This window comes from Staurois parvus, unplaced genomic scaffold, assembly GCF_062004578.1.
Source record: "Staurois parvus isolate SC_StPar_1 unplaced genomic scaffold, SC_StPar_1.0 ptg000116l, whole genome shotgun sequence".
NCBI lineage: Eukaryota > Metazoa > Chordata > Amphibia > Anura > Ranidae > Staurois > Staurois parvus.
In genome coordinates, this window is record NW_028317912.1 from 4217410 (window position 1) to 4228181 (window position 10772).

General features: G+C 41.5%; 1 protein-coding gene across 1 annotated transcript in view; it reads right to left on the reverse strand.

Moving 5' to 3' along the window:
- Positions 1-9324, reverse strand: part of HS6ST1 (heparan sulfate 6-O-sulfotransferase 1) — a 168827-nt gene extending 159503 nt beyond the window's left edge. Inside the window, exon 1 of the mRNA XM_089671964.1 lies at positions 8488-9324. Coding sequence (XP_089528090.1) covers positions 8488-8999 — 512 coding nt within the window. The 5' untranslated portion in view covers positions 9000-9324. The remainder of the gene's footprint in view (positions 1-8487) is intronic.
- Between the last annotated feature and the right edge of the window lie 1448 nt (positions 9325-10772).

Genomic DNA, 10772 nt, shown 5'->3' on the forward strand with positions numbered 1-10772 from the left:
AGAGGGTTCACCACAAGGTGCAAACCATTCATAAGCATGAAGAATAGAAAAGCCAGATTAGACTTTGCCAAAAACCATCTTAAAAAAGCCAGACCAGTTCTGGAAAAGCATTCTTTGGACAGATGAAACTAAGATTAATTTGTACCAGAATGACAGAAAGAAAAAAAAAACTGGAGAAGGCTTGGAACAGCTCATGATCCAAAGCACACTACGTCATCTGTAAAACATGGTGGAGGCCGTGTGATGGCATGCATGGCTTCCAGTGGCACTGGGGTCATCGGTGTTTATTGATGATGTGACAGAAGCAACCGGATGAATTCTGCGGCGTTTAGAGATACACGGTCAGCCCAGATTAAACCAAATGCCGCAAAGTTGATTGGATGGTGCTTCACAGTACAGATCGACAATAATCCAACACACACTGCAAAAGCAACCGAGGAGCTTTTGAAGGAAAAGAAGTGGAATATTCTGCAATGGCCGAGTCAATCACCTGATCTCAACCCAATTGAGCGTGCATTTCACTTGCTGAAGGCAAAACTAAAAAGGCAGAAAGACCCACAAAGAACAACTGAAGACAGCTGCAGGTAGAGCCTGGCAAAGCATTAGAAAGGAGGAAACCCAGTCTTTGGTAATGTCCATGGGTTCCAGACTTCAGGCAGTCATTGCCAGTAAAGGATTCTCAAAATATTAAACATTAACATTATTTATTTATTTCAGGTACTTATATAGCACTGTCAATTTTACGCAGCGCTTTACATATATATTGTACTTTCACATCAGTCCCTAACCTTCAAGGGGCGTACAATCTAAGGTCCCTAACTTACTTGCATACATACACATACTAGGGCCAATTTAGACAGGAGCCAATTAACCTACCAGCATGTCTTTTGAATGTGGAAGGAAACCGGAGTACCCGGAGGAAACCCACGCAGGCACAGGGAGAACATGCAAACTCCAGGCAGGTGGTGCCATGGCTGGGATCCGAACCAATGACCCTAGTACTGCCAGGCAGAAGTGCTAACCATTTAGCCACTGTGCTGCCCATTATTATTATATTCATTTGTCCAATTAGCCCCTGAAAATGGAGGAACTGTGTATAAAAATGCACAGCGCTGAGCGAACTGTTGGCGCTATATAAATACTGCATAATAATAATTAAAAAAACGGTTGCAGTTCCTAAAATTTGTACTTGATATTTATGTTCAACCCCTTGAATTAAAGCTGAATTACTGCAACAGGGTGGCACGGCTGCGCAGTATCATGCTATTGGTGGCTGGGGATGTCAATCACTGTGTCCCGGCCGTAGATCCCCGACCAGCACTCAGTGATCATCAGCAAACCTGACAGGGGAGAGCCCTTTGTGTAAACAACACAGGTCACTTCACTGTCAGCATGGACATGTTGCTTTGTATCTCTCTGCACAGCAGAGAGATTCAAAGCAGCATATCTCCCAAGTAAAACAACACAGCACACAACGTAAAACACATACAGCATAGTGCTTTTTATTAGCACTGTTCACGGTGTTAGTGTCACTGGGGATATCAGTGGCAGTTAGTGTCACCCACCCAGTGTTAGAATGCCAGCCGCATTCCCACAATAAGTCGCTGATCACCGCCATTACTAGTATTTAAAAATAAAAATTATAAATATATATATCTATCTCAATTGTAGACGCTATAATGGTCATGTAAACTAATAAATATACACTTATTGGGATTTTTTTTTTTAGCGAAGGCATGTAGCAGAATACAAATTTATGTAGAAATTTGAATTTAATTTTTATTGGATGTTTTATAGCAAAAGGTAAAAAATACTGGGGTTTTTTTCTTCAAAATGACAAGTTTTTTTTTTGGTTTATAGCGCAAAAAATTAAAACTCAGATGATCAAATACCACCAACAGAAAGCTTTATTTGTGGGGGGGGGGGGGGGGGAAGAGACACCTTTAATTTGGGTGCAGCATTGCATGACCGCGCAATTGTCAGTTAAAGTAACGTAGTGCCGGATCACAAAAAATGGCCTGGTCAGAAAGGGAGGTAAATCCTCTGGAGGGCAAGTGGTTAAAGCATACTGCATTTTCACAGGATATCCTGTGCATTGCGTTGACATCCGCTTACATCTGTTGTGCTAAAATGCATACATGTTGCATTTTAGCGAAACGCAGGTCAACTCAGCGTCATGGTGTGAACAGGACACATTTGAAATTATTTTTCAGATGTCCTCCCATTGAGCTACATTTTACAGCTGCACTAAAACACAGGTCAATGCACTGGCCCTAATGATATTTCCTCTATGAGTCCTGGTAACCATTATCCAACAAAAATTAAAATGTATAACTATTGGTACAGAAGGTTACGGAAATCTCTCTCATTCTGGTACTAACTGCCTAGTAAGAGTCTACCTCTACTACCCAGTATGTCTCAATGACAAAACACAAAGGCAATTCTTCCCCACAGGACACAGACAACAAATATTTTAAACCATTCTCTATACGCTATTTAAAGCTAATACAACAGTCATTGGTACCCTTTAATAATTATTTTAATAGTAAAGTTTTACCAATACTATGCCGCTCTACATTTTGGGTGAACTATTGGTTTCTTTTTTGGATAATCTCTAAAATGATGATGCATAATAATAGGACAATATGGGCTGTAGTGTTCAACAGGGAAAGTCCCTTTACTGCCCGTGAACCTCCACACAAGTTAAAAAGACAAAATGTTGTGGACTTTGCAGACATAACAAGTATATCACTAACATTCTTCTAGTTATAGGCATGGTTATGTGAGTGTAATACTACCACAATGTCTGATTGTTAGGACAGCTATGGATAATCATCATAATACAGTAGAGGTCAGAAAATGGGTGGACACTAACTTTGGAGGGCGACAGTAAGCCATCTGAATAGCTGGCCAAGGAGATGTCATCAATGATTGCATTAATCAGGTCTCCACTGATATGTGGTTTGGAAAGTCATATCTGTTCCATACAGGAACACTTGCAGCTTATATGACGAAAGCTTAGACAGCTCCATTGGTTAGCTAAATGGTTAGCACTTCCGCCTGGCAGTACTAGGGTTGTTGGCTCGAATCTCAGCCATGGCACCACCTGCCTGGAGTTTGCATGTTCTCCATGTGCCTGCGTGGGTTTCCTCCGGGTACTCCGGTTTCCCCCCACACTCCAAAGACATGCTGGTAGGTTAATTGGCTCCTGTCTATATTGGCCCTAGTATGTTTATGTATGAATGTGAGTTAGGGACTTTAGATTGTACGCCCCTTGAGGGTCAGGGACTGATGTGAATGTACAATAAATATGTGTAAAGCGCTGCGTACATTGATGGCACTATGTATTGGGCAACTATAGAAGACCTACCTGTCCTTGAATGGATTGCCATTTTATACCCTAAACAGAGCTCTCTTGTGATCCACCACTGCCAGAATAAAGAGGTTATCTCAAAAGGATCTCTTAGGGGTATACTCCCCAAAGCCTGTGCTGCATAAATGCCTTTATTTCTTGCTCTTCTTTCTGTAACACCAATCACAGCTAGGCTTCTATGACCAATGTGAATCCAATTGGTTGCGTTTGAAAAAAAATGTAAACAATTTTAAACACTGACATTTACCTTTTATGCCCCTTTACAAAGGTGGTCCATTTGGATTTCCCTGTGATTTTTTTTTCAGGCTGATCAGAAACAGAAGCTCTGTTTTATATGGGTCTACATGTGTGTTTACATCCAATTACCTCCAACATCTACCACTTTTTTGGACATAAATGTGATGAATCCTGGGTAGGTGGGTGTAAAACAGATGCACACCCATCTACCCACAGACCTAATACAGGTTTAGTAAGTTCTGGGAGGGCAAAACTGAGGACATAGATGTCACAAAAGTGACATCCGTACTGTTTGACGCAGATAAAGCTTGGAATCTGCTCATGGATCTCCAGTTCATTGGAACAGACACAGCCAGTGTAAAAGGGACCTTATGCTAGCCATAGAGTCTCCAGTTCAGCAAGAACCAGACAAATTTGGATCCATCTATGGCTGTCCCCACTGGAGAGAAGTTAATCTAATGATTGGTTTCACTCGAATGGGAATGTTGGAAGGTTTACATTTGTTCATCACATGCAGCCAATCAACTGCAGTGCCGATCAGCATATTCTGACAGCGGAGGAGTCCCTGCTATCAAAATACGATAGCACAGCACAGACGATTCCTCTATTCACATCAAATGGGTGCATGATGAAATCATCTCAGTTTTCTTTTAGCTGGCTGCTAGGGAAAAGAGTGAGAGACCTATGGCAGTAATCTAACTGTATGAAAATCACTGGAAAAAATGCATTGCTATCCAACCTGAACTGCAGATGAATCGCACCAAGCATTGCCCCAACAGTTTCCTAACCTAAAACCATAAAAAGGTAGTCATTGCATATAATTTGCTTGTGTTTACTCTAAGCAGATGGCATTCCTGTTTGTTTATTTTTATTTTCTAATTAGGGGACATACACATTGCTCTGTCTCCAACAGTATGCCTCATTTACATCTGAATAAAGAACAGTCCACACCTTGAACCACAAACAAACAGCTTCAGAGCTCTCCCACAATAGGTGCAAGACAAAACCCTCATTTCTGCACACTTGGATGTTAATGCAATTGCATTCAGATCTCATTAGATAACATGTAAATAAAGTGGGCATTTTATTGCAGCTCACAAAAACGATTAAAACAATCAAACAAACCAACCAGATTTACTTTAAATTGGAAACAACTATACCTTTTGTACAGAGGTGACCAAATTCATATGGAATTCTGAAGCCAGAACCATGGACAACAAGGGAAAACCTCAAAAAGTGAGGCACCAGATGTAATTTTTTAAGGAGAACTGACTATATGGATTATGAGATTTGTCCAGGCAGCCGATAAAAGCATGGTGGTGAAGGTGGCCACACACCTAAAATGAATAACCAACATATTCTAAAGGGGCCTTGACATGCGCTTCTGGATGACTGTGGCAAGAACCGACCTAGTCTATACAACACTACTGTTCATGTAGGGATGTGTGTATATATATATATATATATATATATTTATACATAAAAATATATATATATTTTTCTTTTTTTTTTTTAATTAATTTTTTTTTTATTTATTTTTTTGTTATTGTTTATTTGATTTTTTTACCGTCTCTGCCCTAATAGAACCGTTTACTTGCACAGGTTAACCCCGAAAACACAGAGCAAGATGAAGAGGAAATGAACCCATAGTATCCAATTGGAAATTCTCTATCAATCATCTGATTGCAGTAAAGTGAAGAGACCAAATGTGTTTTTTTCAGGGTCACTGCTCTGCTGTAATGAAGAAGCCTAATATAGTTAGCAGTCAGTTTTCTAATGGTCTATGTGTATGATGGCTGAGAGTGACTGCAAGGCTAATGCAGCAGTTGGTATTACAGCAGCTATTACCCAAGCATTGCTCAGTATCTCAGTAAGCCTAATGTACAGGCACAGTACAAATTAAAACAAAGCCAACCATACGGGCCGTTATTAAATGCAAAATTACAGCAAATGCGTATTCTCCAATCACCCAGTGTTGACAAAATCCTACCAATCTTAGGCATTTTCTTTAACAATGAGCAACTGCACAATAAAAACTCATTCCTTTCAGATTAATACATGATTGTCCAAGAAATAAAAAAATTGTCATTATATTAAAGAAAAAAAAAACAAAAACCTATGACATTGGACACTGTTGGGGTTGACAATTAATCTTACTGGTTAATGACTGGCAATTCTCTCTCTACTAATTGCCAAGCAAGCAGAGATGAGCAGACTGAGTGAATCTGATATTTTTCAAGCAAATAATTGATTCTCCTGAACATGAACAAGGCAATTCACCTGATCTGCAGGGAATCACATAATTCATGAATCCTGGCAATACAGATACAAGAAATTCCTGACAGTCTAAGGACTGAGCAATCTGGCTCTGTCATGTTCAGAGGAACCGGAGAATTCAGATTTGCCTGAAAAGTCTCATCAAATTGCCTACACAAAATTATTCACTTTTTTTTTTTTTTTAAATCGACCCAGTACTCATATTTGTAATGGCATAAAATGTCAGCCAGTATATGACCATCCTACGTCTTCACTCCTAAGCAGCTATGAACATAGCATCTCACAAGTGTTATCCCATCATTGAGACTTCAAATAGAAAAGAAGGGTTACCGGTCAGCACTGCAGTTGTCAATAACACAGACGTGGTCAGATGAAGTTCACCCCAGTGGTCACCGCTCCCTCATTAATGTGGAGTGGCATGCCAGGGACAATGTCATAAAACAAAGATGGTATTAGGCAATACGTTATGCACACAGTATAGTGTTGTTGGTTATGGAAAACCCTAAGCCCCAGGCACTGTGAAAGAAGTTGTCACTCGATACTGGATCTAAGTAGGTGTACATAGAAACTATGCAGGCTGTATAGTAAAGCAATATGCTTCTTAGGGTCTAATAAGGGATAATGATTTCTAACATATAGCTCTACTCTCCAATGTATGCACTTTTGAGTCATAAATTATGTAACAAAAAGAATGTTCTAAATTTATCATATGAGGTTCTTAGGAAGAACGGTCTGGGGTTTCTTAAGAAACAGAGGACATCACTTTGTCTAGGTCTGCCTTGATTTATAATCCCTTTAAAATATTAAACCTGTAGCATGTTTTTTGCATTTTCAAAAGTTTTTGTATTCAGTGGCATTTCCATTTCTAGCTCTTTTCTGACTGATTTATTGCAAAAAAAAAAAAAATGCGTTTTTTTTAAACAAGAAGCTATCAGATGTAAAAACCCATTCCCTGGGTCTAGTCAATGATGAGAAATAAAAAAAGCAATACAGTCTAGAATAGTTTTCTCAACATATTCACAAGCAAGAAAGCAAGAGTCATAAGCTTTGCGCCAGATAAATAACCGAGGGAAAAAAATTAAATCTGATTGTAGGGACCCCTATAATACATTATAAGTAATGAAAGTTATATAAAATGAAAAACTAAACAGAAAATTGTCAATCTGATATCTCACCATCATCTTTAATTCTCACTACTAGCCAATAGGCTGAGTCTAAAGAACTGACAGTCTTTAAAAAGGAAAAAATAAATAAATAAAGAAAACAACCTCTATCTACAGGCACACCTAAACTCAAGGTCAATGTGGCTGGAATATTGTATGGAACTACAAATCTCAGCATGCCATGGCTACAAGAGTCACAGGTTGCCTAACCCAAAGAACAGTAAAATGATGAATGCAGGAAATCATTTTCATAAAAATAAACAATATTATGACAAAAGTTAAGTAAAGGATAAACAAAGCTGGTATTTACAAATATTCAATCCCTGTAACATTTATTTGCCAATACTAAATAGGCTGGTACTGAAAAATCAAATAACTGATAGGGTTTAAAAAAAAAAAATCTTTCTAAGGCACTCTGAAGATTAGAAGATAGACTAAAGTGTCTTTCTAAATAGCATCAATAGTAGCTGTGGTAGGTGGTGGACCACGTCAGGGGTGGTAATGACTAATGCAAAAATTTGTCTTTCAATGTTGGAGGTGTAAGGTGAGGTAACTCTCTAGGAAGGGGTGACCACACAATCCAGGTATTTCACATATTCTTTGGAGTTATGAAAGACCCTGATTTCTGTACAGTAAGGAACTACAAACTCCAGCACGTCATGGTAACAAGAGTCAAATTCTTCCAAACCTAAGGGTAACAAGGTTGTGCGACCTAACAGTAGAAAGCATCTTGTGCCTACATACAAGTGTCAATGGTTTCCCAACCTAAAAGTAGCAAGAGTAGTGTGCCCGCATAAGAGTCAAAGGTTGTTTGACCTAAGAGTAACAAGTGTTTACGTGCCCAAGTACAAGAATCGAAAAGGTAGCCCAACCCAAAAACAGCAAGCATCTTGTGCCCACATGCAAGAGTTAAAGGTTGCCCAACCATTACCCTTTGTATGTGGGCATGAGACGCAGCAAGAGTCTCATGCCCACGTACGAGAGGTAATGGTTTCCCAACCCAAGAGCAGCAAGTGTCTTGTGCCTACATGCAAGAGTTAAAGATTGCCCAACCCAAGAGCAGCAAGCGTCTTGTGTCTACATACAAGGGGTAATGGTTGCCCAACCCAAGTGCAGAAAGCGTCTTGTGCCCACATACGAGGTAATAGTTGCCCAACACAAGAGCAGCAAGCCTCTTGTGTCCACATATGAGAGTTAAAGGTCAGCCAAGCTAAAAGTAGCAAGTGTCTTGTGCCTGCATACAAGTCAAAGGTTTTCCAACCTAAGAGTGGTAAGCATCCATAGCCCACATACATGGGTCAAGGGTTGCCCGACCTAAGGATAACAAGTGTCTTGTGCCCACGTATAAATGGTCAAAGTTTGACCAACCTAAGAGCAAAACGCCTCTTGTGCCCACCAGGCAAGGAACAGCCAAGGGCACCTCTTGCCATTACCCACCTTCTGTTCTTCATGGAGGTCTCCTTCTTGTCCAGTACCCCAGGCACGCAGTTGGTGAGTTCGGTCCAGTCCGCGTGCAGTCCACAGCTCCAACCTGTGGAGAATCTGGAAAATAACCAGGTCTCCTTCCTGTTGGGTCTGTAACAGGTACACTTCTTCTGGCCAGGTCTACAGTCACAGGGTACCTCCAGCCTGACGTTCTGCACCAGGTGCCTCCCGAAAGTTGTGCCCCCTGTCTTCTGGATGTGCAGAAACACAATCACATCGTCCCCTTTCATGTCAAAGGTCAACGATCGATCCAGATCCCTCACTGGGAAAAAGTACTTTTTGACATAGTGGGGATCTGGCGTGGGGAAGATGTCCTGATCCTCCTGGTAATACCGACTGGGAGACCCCAAATTCATCACCGGCCCCACATACTGGTACAAAATCAGCATGAAAAACACAGAGCCAGCCAAGATCAGCAAAAATTTGCTGGTCCTCTCAACCATGGTCCTTCCAACACACTTCATATGTCACCATCTCCCAGGGTGTCCAGGCGGGGGTCCTCCCTTCTGGCTGGGTTCCTCAAGGTGATACAATGTAGCCTCCACAGCTCGCGGATCAGGAGAACCTGGGGGATCTCCACCGTGGTCACACACCAGCCTAGGCAGCGGATGAAGATGGCGCCGGCCAGGCAGGCACTTGTTGGCCTTTTAAAGGATCTCCCAAGCCAGCAGACCCTCCTCACCGCCGGCCAGCCATGCCTGGTGCTGACCTCCACCGCATCTACGGAGATCTGGAGCTCCCGGCTGCTTTGCAGCCTCCTTCCTGTCCGTACACCACCATGATCACAGCCCAGCATGCACCGCGCCTGCTCCTACTACACACCTCATTTACATACACTCTCTGTCCCCTCACATCATTTCTCTGGTTGTACTCCGCCGCCCGCACCGCTTTTCCCAGCTCACTCACTCATTAACCCCTTAAAGACTAGAGAGCTACAACTGGCCAGTGGGACAGAGAATGTTACTAAGAATGCCACCGTTTTGTACAGAGTGTATGTACTAACACTGGGGCATGTGCAGTCTCACAAGTACTTTTTTTTATATACACATTATTCACACCACAGCTCATGCACAGTACGTTGCTTTTTTTGTTTTGTTTTTTTTTTGTGCGTTTTACATGCGTTGTGTTTGTTTCGGGGCTTTTTTTCCTTGCAATGCATGGTGTTCATGCGCATTTGCGTGCATTCAAACGTGTCATACTGTACGGAAAAAATGTAGCGCATGCTGTACTTTTTTCAGTGCTGGGCAAACACAATGCAACACACTGGAGGAGGGGCGGACTGACCATTCAAGCACTCGGGCACTGCCGAGGGCCCGGGGTCAGTAGGGGGCCCCATGAGATGCCCCTGGTACCTTTCATTGGCTTTTTCATAGGCTTTTTTGGGTGTGGGCGAGGACACAAGGGCCCCATGACCCTTATTGCCCGGGGCCCCATGAGTTGTCAGTCCGCCCCTGCACTGGAGTAACAAGCATGCATAGGAAAATATTTCTTTTTTGATTGCTATGCATTGCGAATGTATTCACAAATGTACCGCAGCGCGTCTGGTATGAATGAACCCCGGGGCTTGTTGAATCCGCAATCCCTGTATTCAGTGTGTAGTTCTGCATTTGCAATTACAAGCATTCTCAATGTGTTTGCGGAGCATTTGCGATGAGTTTTTGTTGTGCTTGCGGTACTTATTTTAGGCATTTTATATACAATATATATACACTATATTGCCAAAAGTATTGAGATGCTTGCCTTTACACGCACATGAACTTTAATGGAATCCCAGTCTTAGGCTGGCCATACACTATACAATTTTCTATCCAATTTCTGACCAATTTCCTTTAATTTACATTCAACTATGTAGTGCAAGGGCTTGTCTAATTGCATGCAATTGAAAGTGTTGCTTAGGTTTGACCTCATATTACATAATTTATGGTAAATCTAAAGAAAATTTCTCAAAAAAATTGTATAATGTATGGCCAGCCTTAGTCCGTAGGGTTCTATATTGAGTTGGCCCGTCCTTTGCAGCTATAACAGCTTCAACTCTTCTTAGAAAGCTGTCCACAAGGTTTAGGAGTGTGTCTATGGAAATGTTTGACCATTCTTCCAGAAGTGCAATTGTGAGGTCAGGCACTGATGTCAGACGAGAAGGCCTGGCTCACAATCTCCACTCTAATTCATCCCAAAGGTGTTCTATCGGGTTGAGGTCAGGACTCTGTGCAGGTCAGTCAAATTCCTCCACCTCAAAC